The sequence below is a fragment of the Equus przewalskii genome, unplaced genomic scaffold, assembly GCF_037783145.1.
Source record: "Equus przewalskii isolate Varuska unplaced genomic scaffold, EquPr2 contig_R1908, whole genome shotgun sequence".
Lineage (NCBI taxonomy): Eukaryota > Metazoa > Chordata > Mammalia > Perissodactyla > Equidae > Equus > Equus przewalskii.
In genome coordinates, this window is record NW_027228508.1 from 68041 (window position 1) to 85568 (window position 17528).

Below are 17528 nucleotides of genomic sequence, written 5' to 3' on the forward strand. Positions count from 1 at the left end.
TCACCGGTTCGGATCCTGGGCGCAGACATGGCACTGCTCATCAGGCCACATTGAGGCGGCACCTCACATAGCAGAACTGGAAGGACCTACAAGTAGAATATACATTTATGTACTGGCGGGCTTTGGGGAGAAGAAAAAGAAAGACTGGCAACAGATGTTAGCTCAGGGCCAATCTTTAAAAGAAAAAAAAAAAGAATATTTACTACTTCAGAAAGTTGAGCTTAGTTTCATCCTTCACTTTACTTTCTGAGTCTCTGACGCTGGGGGCTGAGAGATTCTCTTGGGTGGTCAGAGGCACTCAGGTTTCACCAATGTCAACGGGATAGAAACAACCCCCAGGAGACTGGGAGGTGTTCAGCCTAGAAAACCAAATGGCTAAGCGTCTATTTCTAGCTATTTTATTTTATGCAGTGTCAGCTTGCTGTAATGTACACACATTCCCTGCAATTAAGAAATCTGATACATCCACCCTAAAGCAGGTGGACGCGCCCTATTAAATGTTGCCCTCACCACTGCTACTTGTTAACACTATGTCCATGACTGAGGATAATGCATCACCAGCCTTTCCTAAATTAGACCATGAAAAACTTAGTCTTTACACATTTATATTCCTTCAATGTCTTCTAGAACAGTGTTTCTAATTCTCAGTACAGATTCACACATGATAATGACAAAAGTTTCATGAACTATATCTACCATCACTCTGTGTGTGATACACTCTGAGATGTCCTCTTCTCCCTTTTAATGAGGGTTATCATGCCCTGTGTGACTTCACAACCCACTACAGGGTCCCAACCCACAGCTGTCAAATACTGTTCCAGAAAAGCAATGTACACTCCCATTGCATGCATCCAGTAATTCGACAAATGCCTGTCAAGCATCCTCAGTGTCCCAGATGCTGATGCTGTAGGGCTCACAGACATCCATTTTCCAGGAAGTTGTAGTCAGTCAAGGCTCCATAAGAAAACACAATCAGAGAAGACAGTCGGAAGAAAGCGCAGAGGATGCCTCTGCCTGAGCAGATGCAAGAAGCCTTCATAGAAGCAAAGGACTGAGCTGTGCCCTGAAACCTGAAGGGAGCTGAGACCTGGACATGTGGGCCTGACTGTGGGAAGGAGGGGACTGGAGGCCTTAACAAAGGGGAGGGGCAGTCCCAGCTAGGGCCAGGGTCCTGTGCGGTCCTGGAGATTGGGAATCTTCCTATACTGGACGAGAAGTGCTTGTTTTAGAAATGCTGTCCAGTGGCTTGTTTTAGAAATGCTGTCCAGCCTCAAGCAGAAGGAGAGGCTTCAGTTAGGTGCATCATTGAGGAAAGAGGCACCTGCAGGGAAGCCAGTTCTCAGAGCAGGTGTGGAGGGGACCGGGAGCATCCCAGGAGAAGTAGAGGACAACAGTTGTGGGTACGGCCATGTGGCCTCTTCACACTCACTTATGGGTGGACACCTTCCTCCCCAGACGAAGTGATCAGATGCAAACATTGCTCCCACACCACCTACCACCCCATAATAAATCTCCAGACAGAAACAAAGACATGCCAAAAATTCCAGAACTTTCTGAGAAAGCTATATTACAACATACTGGTTAATAGCTCTCAGATGCACAAAATCCTACTTTACATTTCAAGCACCCAGTGAAGTCTGTCAGCCTCCCACTAAAAAGTATGGTGAGCGAGGACAGGGAACCACCCTCTTAGCCAAACTTTGTCGAACCAGAAGGGATGACAGTTCATTGGATTTTTATTTTTTTTAAAATCAACATTTAATGACAGTGGCTTAAAAGCTAATGGAGGCCCTCATAGTCCAGTGACAAACACCCTCGTCCTATGATTTATTTTCAGCTTTTGGTTAGTTCTCCGTCTCCCCTGCTCCATTTCCAGGAGCACGTTTTCTCATCTCTGTAACCCCTCAAGGGCTGGCACATGCAGTTCAGCAAATCCCATCCATTCAGCAAAGGCAGATCCAAGCCACGGCTGCTTTTAGTCTAAAATGAAAGGAGTTTCCCGTTTCTATATTGTAGAACACACACTCATGAGTTTGATCGTTTGCTTGCTTGATGTACAAAGCCCCATCCACCCTTAGCTGCCAGTTTAGTTCATGATTTTGGTGTTGACTTCTGCCTGCATTTTTGCTTTTGTCTTCTTACAGGTATCTGGAAAGGAAGTATGGTATGATTCGGGATTTTTATCAAAAACACAAAACCACCTTTCGGTACATCTTCTGGGGCATCTTATTAGCAGGTAAATAACAAAGGGGATAGAATCGAGTGTCTCTTTCTGTGGATCCTCAAAATATGAGGTTTCTGTGGAAAGAAAATAAGTCTCCCCCCTGCCCTGGACCTCACGGAATCATCCAGAGAGGGAGAGAATCAACCAGGAAGCCCCCGAGTGGGTTGTCTCAGCGTGGGACACCTGTGCAGAGCGGTTCCCTGTCCAGTTTTTGTACCAGCAGCTAACTTTTTAGGTCCCCTACTCCTGTGGCCTTTGTGACCATGGTGTGGATTTGAGGGTTGGCTCATCACATCCAGGTAAGTGGAAAACATGACAGTAATCACAAGGCAGAGACCTAATGGCAGGGGAAATATAAGCAATTAATACTCTACGTAAACACAACACGAAGAGGAGCCTGGGGTCAGGGAGCCCGCTCCCCTTGCCTGAAGGCGGGACCACACTGTCCTCACAGATGAGTAGGTCTCCAGTTTTGTTCCCTCCCAAGCAAAGAGCTCTGTAGCCCATTTTAAAGAGCACTCCTGTCTCTAAGATGGGACCCTCCCACCCAAGTCCAGAGACGTTAAGCCAAGACTGCTGTACCCCGAGGTCAGTGGGTCTGCTGGCGGTCACACTGCAGGAACAGGGAACAGCCATAAACTTTCTGTGTTCCTGGCCAGATGGTGTCTCAGGCTTTACACGTCATATGACAAAACCCACATAACTCTGCCTTATGGGACAAAAGTGCACAGACAGTGTGGCTGTGTTCCCATGAGACTTTATTTGTAGAAGACAAATACAAACATACGAATACAGCTGTACTGGCCACCTACAAAGCACGTGGCAGCCAGATTTAACCTCGGACCATGTTTGCTGACCTTTAGCAGGAAACCCTGTTGTTCTTATCCTACAACCTCTTCTTCAAAAGCAGCCCCCTTGGTAATTGCCGCACCCCTTCCCCTTTCCTGTAGAGATCCCAGGACACTTAGAGATTGTTGGTGGGCCTGTTTTCTTACTCAAGCTTAGGCCAAATCTGAGCTGCAAACCAGGAGAATCAATACCTTTAGTCAGTGGTGGCTTCAACTCCTGGCCTTTCTCTGATGGAAGCTCGCCTGCCGAGTCTGAATGCCAGAAAAAAGTGGGTAGTACTGAGTGAGAGGCCCAGTGATGAAGCATCAGGATTCGAGCACTCAGAAGGTTCTATGAGAGAAAAAGACCTAGCACGCTGTCCTCCTAGCGTTCATGGTGAGACTTTTAGGACTTGCCTGGAAAAACATCAGAAGCCCCCAAAATCCACTACTTATAATCAGAGGAGCCCACAGCCCTATCACAACCACTCCCACCTTCAATGCTCCCTTGCCTGAACCTCCCCTTTGCTGAGCCGATTGGTGCTGTGGCTGGTCTCCAGCTGGTGCTGATGGGCCCCATCTGTGTCTGCTTCCCGGCAGGTTACCTGGCTGTGGTGATCGCCGCGTGTGCCCTCAACTTTCACCGAGCCCTTCCTCTCTTCGTGATCACCGTGGCTGCCATCTTCTTTGTGGTCTGGGATCACTTTATGGCCAAATATGAGCATCGAATCGAAGAGCTCCTGTCTCCTGGCAGAAGGTTTCTGGACAGCCATTGGTTCTGGCTGAAGTGGTAAATGCAGTTGGTTCTCTTACTGCTGTTGAGAGCGATCTTTGTCCTTTTGAACACTCTTCCAAAACTGTGTTCTGAAATTGCTTCCTCATTTATGGGATATTGAAGCTAGAGACAACCTAGGGAATAATCTGCTAAAATGCCTTCCTTTTACAAACAGGAAATCAAGGCCTGGATAAGGTGAGGACTCGTTTGAAATGTGTTCAAATGTCCCTACAAACTGCCTTAATTGCAAGTTCCACTAAGTGATAAGATGTTGTCCAAAGGATGGGATGGTTCTCACTTGGGGAGGTGACCCTCTCCTCTAGGCATGAAGCTGGCCTCTTTGGGAGGAAGGGTCTGTGAATTACTAAAGCCAACCCTCTCCTACAGGAGCCGGTGGCCTGCAGGTGACCACTCAGGGTGTTTCTCGCAGCCTCTCTCTGTGGGACCTCCTCTCCCACCAGGTGGCCCTGCTGGGTAGGACCCAGGGCCCATTCTCCCCAGCATGGCCCACCTGGGATCTACCAGGAACCTTCACACATCCTTGGCCTAATAAACCAGGATTGTGCAATCCCAACACAGCACCCTTTCTGGTTCTGCCATCCAAGCCATGAGTCAGCCTTGTCAGGCCCACCTGCTTTCCCAGGGAGTTGAATCTACCGTAAAGTCCGACTTGGCTCTCTGGGGCTCTGGTGAGGTCCCCCAACTGCAGAGAATGCATTTCAAGTTCTCCCTTAAATGGAAGAAGGTAACGCCTCTCTCATCTTCCAAAATGGAGGTGAGACTCCCTGTAGATCTCTCAAAGAAATCACCAGACTTCTCTCCAAACATCCTTTCTTCTCTCCGACCCCTTTAGATGTTCTTGAAGGGCCCAAGGGCTGTGGAATGAGGGGGACACATTGCTTAATGTTTTGTCTATTTCCCTTTATAGCCACAACAAAAGAGGGTCTGTTGCAGTTTCTAGAAGCATAACTTCTGGCACCAGAGCCTGTTACTCTTAATATTTTTTGTTTGTTAGTTTAAGCCTGATTAAGATTTTCAAGTTAGCACTTGAATGCTACAAACAATGCCATGAATACAACAAACAGGCCCCTTTCTGGTTCTCTCAGGGTGATTTGGAGCTCTCTGATCCTGGGAGTTATTTTCTGGCTGATCTTTGACACCGCCAAACTGGGCCAACGGCAGCTGGTGTCCTTTGGTGGGCTCATAATGTACGTTATCCTGATGTTTCTATTTTCCAAGCACCCAACCAAAGTAAGTATCAAATTGATGCTTTTTGGGTTTTTCCCTCTTTTTTCTCATGTGTAAATTGCTCTAAATAATGAGTGCAAGAGAATTTAACTTATTCAGTATTTTTCTTACCTTGCTATGATATTTTGAGTGCCTAGGGGGCGCTTCTACTTTCATAGAACTGTCACTTTCTCATTGTTTATTCTCAGTAATTTTCTAGTTACACAATCAGTGAGATGTTCTGTGTTGTTAAGTCCAACTTCTACTTGTGTCCCCTCCTCTCCCCATCAAACACACATTCAAAGAAAACTCATCCATTTTGATACAGATTTCCCCCGACCAGTAAATAATCTAATATTCTACCATGAGATTCTGCAGTGCATCAAATTTCCATTTGCAATTTTGGCTATTTCACTCCAAAACTTTGTCCTTAAACAGTTTTGTTCACATTAAATTCCCTTCTCATCCTTGTTCTGTCAGTCAGTAACCCAATACATGGGCAGGAATTCTGAAACATCAGTTGTTCACAAATGATTCATAATGGCAAATCCTGGAAGATTTTACTGTCTAAAAGGTTGACCCCTCAAAAGAAGGCATGAGTCAGAGACCAAAGTCACCTAATATGATCCAAATTCTTTGCCCTGTGAACATCTCTGCTGTGTTCTATGCCTCCAATCCCATAGTTCTTTGCAGGCCACTCTTCTCTGCACAAAAAATGAAAGCAGCTGAATGTCCATGACTCTGCTCTCCCTGGGTCTGCGTTAGAGATAATTGGCTGCTTTACAGTGAAATGCAAGCCCCTAGAGAGGGTGGAATTTCTTTCACTTAATTCACTTACAGTTTGTCAGATCAACAAACCTAGGACACACGGAGAAGTCATGTTCTGCCTCTCCATCTTCTAGACAGGGCATATAATTATATGTATTGAATATTGACAGCATGACCATCAAGGCTAGATCCTTCCTCCTTATGGCCCTGGTAAGACTACTCTTTGGGTCTAAGTTGTTTTATCATGACATAATGATTACATACTCCCCTGAGACTGAAGGCTTCAAACTCAGGTTTAGAAAGAGGGAATACCACCCTGAGATTTCTGCATATTAGCCTATCAAGGGACTCTCTGCTCATGACTGCTTGGGCCTCCCAGAGAAGGTGGGTCACAGGCCACATGTGAGAAGCTTCTGAGGAAACAGTGATCCTCTGGGCGTTTATGCTGAGGTCAGCATTCACCCTCTAATAAGATACGTCTCTCTCCATCTTTCCGCATAGGTTCGCTGGAGGCCTGTCTTTTGGGGAATTGGGTTACAGTTTCTTCTTGGGCTCATAATACTAAGGACTGGCCCTGGACTTATGGCTTTTCAGTGGTTGGGCAAACAAGTTCAGGTAAGTTGGGTTCAAAAGAACATCTTACTTTTATAGTGCTTTCAACATTTGAATATGATATGTCAGAAATAGGTTTATTTATCTCCATGAGTTGACCCAAATTGTAACTTCATAGCATGAGTTAGACAAATAATTTTATGTGGAAAATGTTAATCTGTCCAGGTTATTGATATTATTGTTGCCCCTCACCCATACCATCCACTACATCTCTTCCCTATCCCGATTGCCCCCTTCATCCTGCCCAAGGGGTGTCACACTTCTAAGACGGTTCCACAAACAGAGAGACAGACTCTTTTTGCATCTAGTGGTCAGCAGTGCCACCTATGTGCCATCTATTTCTTCTGGAGCAAATTGCCACACCTAAGTTACTCTTCATCACCCTAGAGTCAGATTGAATGTTAGAAATGCTGGATGGGGGCCGGACTGTGGTGCAGTGGTTAAGTGTGCATGTTCAGCTTCAGTGACCCAGGGTTCGCCAGTTCGGATCCTGGGTGCAGACATGGCACCGCTTGGCATGCCATGCTGTGTAGGCATCCCACATATAAAGTAGAGGAAGATGGGCATGGATGTAGAGGAAGATGGGCACAGATATTAGCTCAGGGCTAATCTTCCTAAAAAAAAAAAAAAGAAAGAAAGGCTGGAAAGTCTGTGCACAGTCATAGTTGAAAAATACACTTCCGTTCCACCCACTCAAGGGAGAAAAGCTGAGAAAATTAACTCTCCAAGTCTATCCAACAAGTTTGCTGGGTCCTCACCCTCTGCAGAGGCTGGTGGGTCCTGGGGACAGTAACCACTGCCTCAGGGGTTATAATGATCTGCTCTTGTCCTTTCTTTAACTCAGACCTTCCTGGAGCACACTGACGCTGGTGCTTCCTTTGTCTTTGGTGAGAAATACACAGACCACTTCTTTGCATTTAAGGTAAAGTCAAACCCTTTTCTATGGAGCCATGTCCTTTTCAGTAACTTCTCAGTCTTGGTAGATGTTCAGATAGGACCCAACTACCAGAAACCAGGCGTACAGCTGCTGGGCACGTCATAGGTGCACAGCACACCACTGTCCTTTCTCATTGCAATTTTATCTGAAGTCAGTGGGTTGCAAATGTTTTGCTTTGTTACTATAGCATTAAGGGAAACATGTAGAGGGGTCAGAAATATTGGAATACCTTTGGGGGGCTTGTAGCGTGGTCTGAGATACTTATGAAAAATCATACAGGGCAACAGTATCTGAGATTTCAGGGAAAAGATCATTAGGTACCTGGCCATGAACAGGCATATGGCCACCAACGGCTGCTAGGTCCAGGATCGGTGACAGATCTGCGCTTAGCCAACCCTCAGTCCCAGGCCAACCAGGACAGCTGGTCGTCCACATCAGCCTCTGTCCTTCCAGAACCATCCTCGTGCTAAACCGTTCCCATTTTCCTTCAGCACAGCCTTTGCCTAGGGAGGCCTGGGGGCTGGGCCTTCTCCCAGCCAAAGAGGGATGTTATTTTACAGGAGAAAGGCAGCCTGGCCCCATGCCCGGGCCTCATCAATTGCCTCTCTGGGCTCCCACAAGCCCCAGGAAGTCACTGTCCTCTGGGAAGTCCCTACAGATGCCTGGTAACAGTCAGAAAGATGCATTTGGCTTTTTCTTCAGCTTTCCTTTTTTTGGTGTATCATTGTTCCTACACTTCTAAACTGTCTTCTCACTTAGAGACTCCAGATTTACCTCCAAATTACCCCCATTTCAGTTAGGCCAACTGTTAGGCTGGATATTTTTTCAAACTGCTGATTTGATGCTTTGGTGCTGAGATAACTAAGCCATCTCTGAAAGGTCAAGTGTTTACAAATTGAGATGGAAATATACTCATATAGTGATCTGAATCCAGAATTGGAAAAAATAAAGTCACAAAGAAGGCGCGACTTGCTGCCCAGACTGCACCAGTGTCTCAGCCCTCCCACCCACTCTCCCCAGGGCAGTAGCCTCCATCCTGTCTGCCAGCACAGAATCCCTGTGGGCACATTTGAGAGATGAGCCCCTTCGACTCCCTGACACTTTCAGGAAGGCTCTGCCCACCCATTAAAGCCAACAAAAGCATGTAATTGCGTGGGCTCTGAATGATGGCGCAGAATGTCTTGTAATATAAAGTATTAATAGAGTTTCCTAAATTGGATCCTGTACAAATTGTCCTAGTGATTCTGAGCCTCTGGTCACAGCTTGTCCTTGGCAATTTAGCTGGGGAGCAGAGGGGAAGGGGTGTGGAGGGGTAGGGGTGGGGAGGGACTGAGACCACAGCTCTGTGTGGTTTCTGCAGGGGAGACACGGCTCCCTGTAGACGCTGCATTGAAGGCACACAAAGAGCCTCAGGAAAATAGGATCTAGGAAAGGACAACCTTTATGAACACAGAAGTAAGCTAGTTTCCAAAGTTTAATCTTTTCTTAGTGATTATAAAGTCTGTAAGTAAAATAATTTTCATTCTAAAAGCTCAAAGAGTGGATGCTTCCTCCATAGGAGGCACTGTGTGTGAGGACCTACTATGCTCTGTCTGATCTGTGCAGCCACTTTGAATAAGGATGAGGTTGCTCACGCTTAATCTTGACCCGGGTTACTCTGCTAATAAGTGCTGAAGCTCATGACTGTTTAATATCAGAACAAGGACATCTGCCAGTGGCCTTCAGTTTAATGGGCCTAATTATTACAAATTCCCCCAAAACTTCATTCCTTCTCTGAGACACTAAAGGAAGAAAAGATCATTATAGTAGAGGGAAAAAATAATGTCAAGTTTCCGATGAAATATACTCAAGATTATCCAAGCAAATTAGGATAAGAGACAGTGGATGCAGCAGCTGCCTGATAAAAGTGTTGTTTCGTTCAAGAGGAGTTTCCAGTATTTTTATGACATTTCAGAGGAGGAAAAGGAGGTAGAAAGAAGGAGACTAATCTGAAACCTACTAATCCTCCTGAGGGCAACGTTAGCCCACGATTGCTTCCATCTCCTCCCCCAGGTCCTGCCAATCGTGGTTTTCTTCAGCGCGGTCATGTCCATGCTCTACTACCTAGGACTGATGCAGTGGATCATTAGAAAGGTACGGGACCAGAGGGATGGGTGACAGCTGTAGAGCTGATTCTCTCAGGGACTAAGTCCTAAATACATTTTATTTAGCGTTTTCCAAAGTGCGGTTCTCTTCGTACCAAGTTCCACCCCGGCTCCCAAGATATTCTACACGCGTCCCTAGAGGGAGGTTTATCTCAGGGACTTCTGACAGGGCTGTGACTTGCAACCCCCTGATATCTTCATGAAACCTTAGCAATTTCTTCTTTAGCCACAGAATTGACTCCCACAGGTCCCACACCTGCTGGGGAAAACAGCACTGTCCTCCATCTGTCCTGTGCCTTATGCAGTCACTGCTTATCTGCAGGAGGTTCCAAAAGGGGGCACTCTGGTCTGGAAGCTGCTAGGGAATCAGAGCAAGAAGGGGAAGCTGCTTTTCACTCCTGAGGGAGTTTTATAAGCACACTAATCTAAAAAAAAGTTAATCTCATTCCTGCTGGCCCAGCAACTGTCAGTCCTACAGTGACATGTTAGACCAGAAATCTATGAAATGTGTAAGCTGGTTTGAACACACACAGGGTTTGGGCACAGCCCAGCCCTCCTTTGATCCCTGTCAATAAATAAAATATATATAGAGAGAGAACCAGAATACTGGCAGAATTCAGCATCAGCAAGAGCATCAGGGCCCACAATTTTCTGATTGTTGATTTAAACATTCAGAATTACTGTGCTCATGTCTAAGGAGAAAGAATGCCACAGGAAGTCCCCATTCTGAGGTGGGCACCAGAGTCTCCATGTGGAAGGGCCACCGCGAAAGTAGGACCATAAACCGTGTTTGATTGAATGTTAAACAGGAAAAGCCAGATGTCAACTACACACCACTACTTATTAGCTGGGTGGTTTTTGACAAAACAGCTAAACTGTTCTGTGCCTCAGTTTCCACTTCTATCAAATGGGCATAATTATAGGACCTCCCTCAAAGGGTTATTGTCTGGATTAAAGTGTTACTCAGATCAAGGGCTCAAAACTGCCTGGAATGCAGTAAGCCTGCCATGACTGTCAGCAATTATTATAGCTTATGACTCGTCCACAACATTTCAGAGGAAATTCATTCACATGATGTTGAAAGTATGTACAATGACTCAGACTTACCCCTCCAATAGGAGGGTGTGATTGGCCTGCTCTAAGGACTAGGTAAGATGTCCTCACAGTTAGCACATTGCTGGCCTGCCTACAGTTGTTGAAGGCCTCTGCGTTTTCCTCCAAAGATTTTATCCCTACTCTGAAGCTTTGTGTATATAAATAGCTCTTCACTGACTTTGTCCCTTGTCCCCTTTTAGGTTGGATGGCTCATGCTGGTTACTGTGGGATCATCTCCTATTGAATCTGTGGTTGCTGCTGGCAATATATTCATCGGGCAAGTAAGTTGTAATATCAAAAAATAAAACAACAAAAAACACTTGCTAAAATCTACAGTCTTTCCAGAAGGTGGAATAAAAAAATATGATGGCTTTATTTCTTTTAATGTAGAGGGAAGAGTGTCAAAATAAGGACCCCTGAACATTGACAAAGTCTAGATTCCAGAGAAAGTAAAAGAGAGACAGAGAGAGAGAGAGAGCCCTTCCAAGAGTGTTAGTGCATTAATGTCGCATTGGGGTTCTGGAAATTTTTTTTTTTAACTTACAAATTCTTTTTATTTAGCATTATTAAGAGATTTGCATGATATGGGTGGCAGTTTGAGTCTGTCTCCTGAGAGCTAAAGTTGTTGCAAAATAATTTAGACACAATGAGCTTTTATTAACCCTTTGTTAGATAAATAACTTGTAAATATTTTTTCCCAATTAGTGGGCTGTTTTTTTGTTTCAATCCTATTTTCCCTTGCCTTGAAGAAGCTCTTTAGTCTGATGAAGTCCTATTTGTTTATTCTTTCTATTGTTTCCCTCGTCTGAGGAGTTATGGTGTCCGAAAAGATTCATTTGAAACTGATGTCAAAGAGTGTACTGCCTATCTTCTCTTCTAGAAGGCATTGTTTCAGGCCTAATCTTTAGGTCTTTGATCCATTTCGAGCTTATTTTTGTGAATGGTGAAAAAGAATGGTCAATTTTCATTCTTTTACATGTGGCTTTCCAGTTTTCCCAGCACCGTTTGTTGAAGAGACTTTCTTTTCTCCGTTGTAGGCCCTCAGCTCCTTTGTCGAAGATTAGCTGTCCATAGATGTGTGGTTTTATTTCTGGACTTTCAATTCTGTTCCATTGATCTGTGCACCTGTTTTTGTACCAGTACCATGCTGTTTTGATTACTGTAGCTTTGTAGTATGCTTTGAAGTCAGGGATTGTCATGCCTCCGGCTTTGTTCTTCTTTCTCAGGATTGCTTTAGAAATTCGGGGTCTTTTGTTGCCCCATATGAATTTTAGGATTCTTAGTTCAATTTCTGTAAAGAATGTCATTGGGATTTTGATTGGGATAGCATTGAATCTGTAGATTGCTTTAGGTAGTATGGACATTTTAACTATGTTTATTCTTCCAGTCCATGTGCATGGAATGTCTTTCCATCTCTTAATGTCGTCATCAATTTCTTTCAGGAAAGTCTTGTAGTTTTCGTTGTATAGATCTTTCACTTCCTTGGTTAAATTTATCCCAAAGTATTTTATTCTTTTTGTTGTGATTGTGAATGGGATTGAGTTCTTGAGTTCTTTTTCTGTTAGTTCATTGTGTAGAAATGCTACTGATTTATGTACGTTGATTTTATACCCTGCAACTTTCCTATTGCTATTGATTGTTTCCAATAGTTTTCCTATGGATTCTTTGGGGTTTTCTAAATATAAGATCATGTTGTCTGCAAACAGTGAGAGTTTTACTTCTTCATTGCCTATTTGGATTCCTTTTATTTCTTTTTCCTGCCGAATTGCTCTGGCCAACACCTCCAGTACTATGTTGAATAAGAGTGGTGAAAGTGGGCACCCTCATCTTGTTCCTGTTCTCAGAGGGATGGGTTTCAGTTTTTGTCCATTGAGTATGATGTTGGCAGTGGGTTTGTCATATATGGCTTTTATTATGTTGAGGTACTTTCCTTCTATACCCATTTTATTGAGGGTTTTTATCATAAATGGGTTTTGGATCTTGTTGAATGCTTTCTCTGCATCTATTGAGATGATCATGTGGTTTTTGTTTCTCATTTTGTTAATGTAGTGAATCATGTTGATTGACTTCCAGATGTTGAACCATCCCTGTGTCCCTGGTATAAATCCCACTTGATCATGGTGTATAATCTTTTTGATGTATTGCTGTATTCGGTTTGCCAAAATTTTGTTGAGGATTTTTGCATCTATGTTCATCAGTGATATTGGCCTGTAGTTTTCCTTCTTTGTGTTGTCCTTGTCAGGTTTGGGGATCAGGGTGATGTTGGCTTCGTAGAATGTGTTAGGGAGTGCTCAATCTTCCTCAATTTTCTGGAATAGTTTGAGAAGGATAGGTATTAAATCTTCTTTGAATGTTTGGTAGAATTCTCCAGAGAAGCCGTCTGGTCCTGGACTCTTATTTTTGGGGAGGTTTTTGATTACTGTTTCTATTTCTTTACTTGTTATTGGTCTATTCAGATTCTCTATTTCTTCCTGATTCAGTTTGGGGAGGTTGTAAGAGTCTAGGAATTTATCCATTTCTTCTAGGTGGGGTTCTGGAAATTTGATGGAGAGGACAAAAGATTGAGGCATTTTGTCAAAGCATCAGACTTTTCATGCAGAGATTCTCAACCAATCTTTTCTGAACTTATAGAATTGTTGAGGCCTCTGGCTCACCCTTCAGAGGCGAGCAGCTCATTCACTCATATGGAGTTCACCACTATCTTGAGCCTGCAAACCCGTAGCAGGCAGCCGAACCTGCTGTAGTGTAAGGCTGGGGCGATGAAAGAGACCAGGAAAGGCTCCCACCTACAACCATGCAACTGTATAAATACCTGAATTCATTCTTAACTTGTCTGAACTGGCCAACAGTCTGTCTTTGCTGAGCCTGAGGAACAATGCTGACAAGTAAAAGCGTTTTCATGATCATCCATGGTTAAATGCTCTTTTGCCTGAAGTCCATTTAAGCAAAGAAATGTGATGCAAAAGGAGTGTCTCTCAAAATAGTGGCATTCCTAAGGGGCGGATGAGTGAGAAATAGTCATAATCATCCTCCCACTCTGCACATGGAGTTCCAGGCAGAATGGAGTCACATAGCAAGGAAACCAAGTGTGAGTGCTCGCTAGCATGGCTGCCCAAGGAAGTTGGATTTGAAGCAAAAATAGTCACCCAGAAAAACACATGGCCCCGGATCCCAGGCTTACGACTGCTCCAGGCAGCTGAGCCTTCTACTCGGCCAGCCCAGCTTGCTAACCTGGAGCAAGGGCTTCAGAGCAGGGCCCATGCTTCCTTCCCTAGGAGTTCAAATTATTATAATTACAGTCATAAGATCTCTCTGGACTAATTAGGGCACCATCTTGAGTTGATTCCTCCTACCTTCGGGGTAAGAGGGCTCATGTACTGAATTTCTATTCAGTCCATAAATTGACGCTCAACACATTCACTCTTACAGAACATTTAGAAATAATAGGGGAAAATTGTAAAATTGCACACATGCTCAATTTGATACCTAATATGCTAAAGTTCAGCTATTATTTATGAAGAGCCCCAGGCTGCAGGCCACCTGCACTACTTGAGGGGACTCAAGCCTTTACAACTACAGGCTATCTGATTCCTTTCCACCCAAGGGCAAGAAGGGGTCTCTGATTCTCAATTAGGGAAAAGCCTCTGGGTACCTGTCCTCGCTATTTGTTTTATGCTTGTGTGTCTGTTTCCCTGTAGTATCAGCAAAGAGGTTTAAGGTCTGTCGAGATGAAGCTGGAAGATGGGAAGTCACAGAGGCTGGGAATCACCAGTTCTCAAGGCCAGGCCACTGGGCAGAGTTACTTGGCCAATGGTGTTCCAACCTTAGAAAAGTGTCCCCAGCCAGCAGAGTCCAGTCCAGGCTAAGTGGGGGCTGTGTGATTAGCGCCCTGCAAACTTTACTCATGATTCAGTATGCACACTCACCTAGAGTTCAAATGACGCAGACAGCTAGGGTGTAGGCTTTCAAATTCCAGCATGCATCAGAACCACCTGGAAAGCTGTTAAAACAGGATTGCTGGCTCCACCCCCAGAGTTTCTGATTCAGTAAGTCTGAGAATTTGCATGTCTAAGGAGTTCCCAGGTGATGCTGATGGAGCTGGTCTGAGGTCCTCTCTTAGAAATACTGTTTTAGAGGATGGAATTTTGAGTAGATTGGCATACCCTCCTAAGACTTGAAAGGGAACACAATCTGCTCACTCTCTGTTTCCAGACGGAGTCTCCACTGCTGGTCCGGCCGTATTTACCACACGTCACCAGGTCCGAACTGCATGCAATCATGACTGCTGGGTTCTCTACCATCGCTGGAAGTGTCTTAGGCGCATACATTTCTTTTGGGGTAAGAATATTTGCGGATCAATTTATGGAAAATACAACCTCCTCTTTCTTTGCTATTGTTATTTCTTTTTTTCTTTACCATTGCTGCCGGATAAGGAGGCCAAAAGAGAGTCGTTTTTGCTGGATGGCTGGTCACAGTTCCTTTGGCATTTGAATGGAGTCCCCAAAGGAGCTTTGGGGCTTCACTTTTATATCGCTGGCACCTAAAAGTGAATCCTATCCAACCACAGCAGAATACATCATATTATGAGGCTACTTTGGCTGAAAATATAAATCTGTACAAAAACAACCTATTACACTAGTAAAGGCAATCTAAACCAGAGGTCAACAAAGAATGACCCATGGGCCAATTCTAGATCACTCCTCTTTACTTTTAACTGAATTTATACTGAAAACCAGCTAGTCCTATTTGTTTCTCTATGGCAGCTTTCATGCTAGAGAGTTGAGAAGTTGTGGCTCCAAAAACCCAAAAATATTTACTCTCTGGCCCTTTACAGAAACAGTTATCTGACCCTGACCTCCAGCAGTGGTTCTCAAACCTTACTACACGTTAGAATCACCTGGGAGACTTTAAAAGCCCCAATACCCAGGCCCATCCCCCAGAGTAATTAAACCAGAACCTCTTAGGATGAGACCCAGGCATCAGTATTTTTTTTTAACTCCTCAGATTCCAATGTACAGCCCATTGAGAGCTGGTGGTCAATAGCATAGGGATGGAGAGCCTTATGGTAACTGGCGCATGTGCCCCAAGTACAGAGCTGACAAGCCACACATAGATGCCACCCCCATGGGAGAAATGGGATCAACAGCAGCCCTGTGACCCAGGTGACTGGGCGTTCTTACAAGATAGGCGAGTTTCACTCCAGGACTTCATCTGTTTCTTGGAAGCCGATCAGCAGGAAGAAGGAAGAGGAAAAGGGTGAAGGAGACCTCAGGAACAGCACTGTCACTGGATGCCCAGATGGTCCACTCTGCCACCACTGTGGGAATAGCACTGTCACTGGATCCCCAGATGATCCACTCTGCCACCACTGTGGGAATAGCACTGTCACTGGATCCCCAGATGATCCACTCTGCCACCACTGTGGGAATAGCACTGTCACTGGATCCCCAGATGATCCACTCTGCCACCACTGTGGGAATAGCTCTGTCACTGGATCCCCAGATGATCCCCTCTGCCACCACTGTGGGAACGCTGCCTGCAGAAATGTGCTGGGTGGAATGGGAGTGGGGAGAGGGTGCTGATTCTGGAATTCTGAAAAGATAGGGAAGAGGATCCAGAAACAATAAGGATGTGGGGAGGGGAGGGGAAAGAGTTTAAGTAGACCTGCAGTGAGGAGAGCAGAGATGCTCACAGATCACAGGAACTCGGCAGAAATGAGTATTACAACGTAAAGGCACAAACTTTCAGAAAAGCACAAGGAAGACAAGAGGGTTGTATCCATGCCCGCAGCCCCGGACATCCCCATCTAAATTGATGATGTAATGAAATATGGGATTTAGGGACTATTTGAAAATTCCAAAGGACAACAGAGAGGTGGAGGGATCTGTGAAAGCTCCTGCAGCACAGGATTAATTCTCTTTTGAAATGATCGGACTGGGGTGGGCTCTGTGGCCAAGTGGTTAAGTTCACACGCTCCGCTGTGGCGGCCCAGGGTTCGGATCCTGGGCGCGGACATGGTACCGCTCGTCAGGCCACGTTGAGGTGGCATCCCACATCCCACAACTAGAAGGACCTGCAACTAAGATATACAACTGTGTACAGGGGCGGTTTGGGGAGATAAAGCAGAAAAAAAAAAAAATGGCAACAGTTGTTAGCCCAGGTGCCAATCAAAAAAAAAAAAAAAAAGAAATGATCCGACTTTGGTTTTGTGCCTCTCTCCAGGGATGTGGTCAATTCACACAAATTACTCCCTCCTCCCTCTGAGTCTTATGTGATGCCAGCTTGGCTCCCTGAGCTCCTCCAAGCCTCCAAAGAAACACTGTTTTCTGGCATAGATGCAGTTCCTGCCCTTTCTCTTCCCTAGCGAGGCTTTTGGGCCATTCTTCCTGTACGCAACAGACAAGCTAAACCTAAGTTGCCTTCTTTCTCCTAAAATCACAGATTTCACCCACCCACTTATTAACTGCTTCAGTTATGTCAGCGCCTGCGTCATTGGCTATGGCTAAACTCCTTTGGCCTGAGACAGAAACACCTAAAATAACCCTGAAGAATGCCATGGAAATGGAAATGGGGTAAGTGAGATTCGTTCACCTCACTAATGACTATACAAGCTGTGGGCACGGGGCGGGGGCAGTGAATGGGTCCACATTCAAAGAACAGCAAAATTTGACAAAGAGCACAGTGAATTATGGTATTAAAGTGAATTTAATATCTCACTGACTGTTAGACTTCACTCCAGAAAATCTTGTTCAACCCTTGAAAACCTTTTTGTTTTCACTGACGTATAGTTGACATACAGTATTAGTTTCTGGTGTACAACATAGTGATTCGATATTTACATACATTACGAAATGATGACCACAACAAGTCTAGTAACCGTCTGTCACCATACAAAATTATTACCCTGTTATTGACTGTA

At 44.8% G+C, this 17528-nt stretch overlaps 1 protein-coding gene across 1 annotated transcript in view; it reads left to right on the plus strand.

Moving 5' to 3' along the window:
- LOC103544518 (solute carrier family 28 member 3) overlaps window positions 1-17528 on the plus strand; it is a 62121-nt gene that overhangs the window by 30756 nt on the left and 13837 nt on the right. Inside the window, exons 5-13 of the mRNA XM_070606958.1 lie at window positions 2145-2236; window positions 3652-3841; window positions 4933-5077; window positions 6323-6436; window positions 7278-7355; window positions 9423-9503; window positions 10810-10890; window positions 14822-14947; window positions 17051-17181. Of these exons, the coding sequence (XP_070463059.1) occupies window positions 2145-2236; window positions 3652-3841; window positions 4933-5077; window positions 6323-6436; window positions 7278-7355; window positions 9423-9503; window positions 10810-10890; window positions 14822-14947; window positions 17051-17181 (1038 nt within the window). The remainder of the gene's footprint in view (window positions 1-2144; window positions 2237-3651; window positions 3842-4932; window positions 5078-6322; window positions 6437-7277; window positions 7356-9422; window positions 9504-10809; window positions 10891-14821; window positions 14948-17050; window positions 17182-17528) is intronic.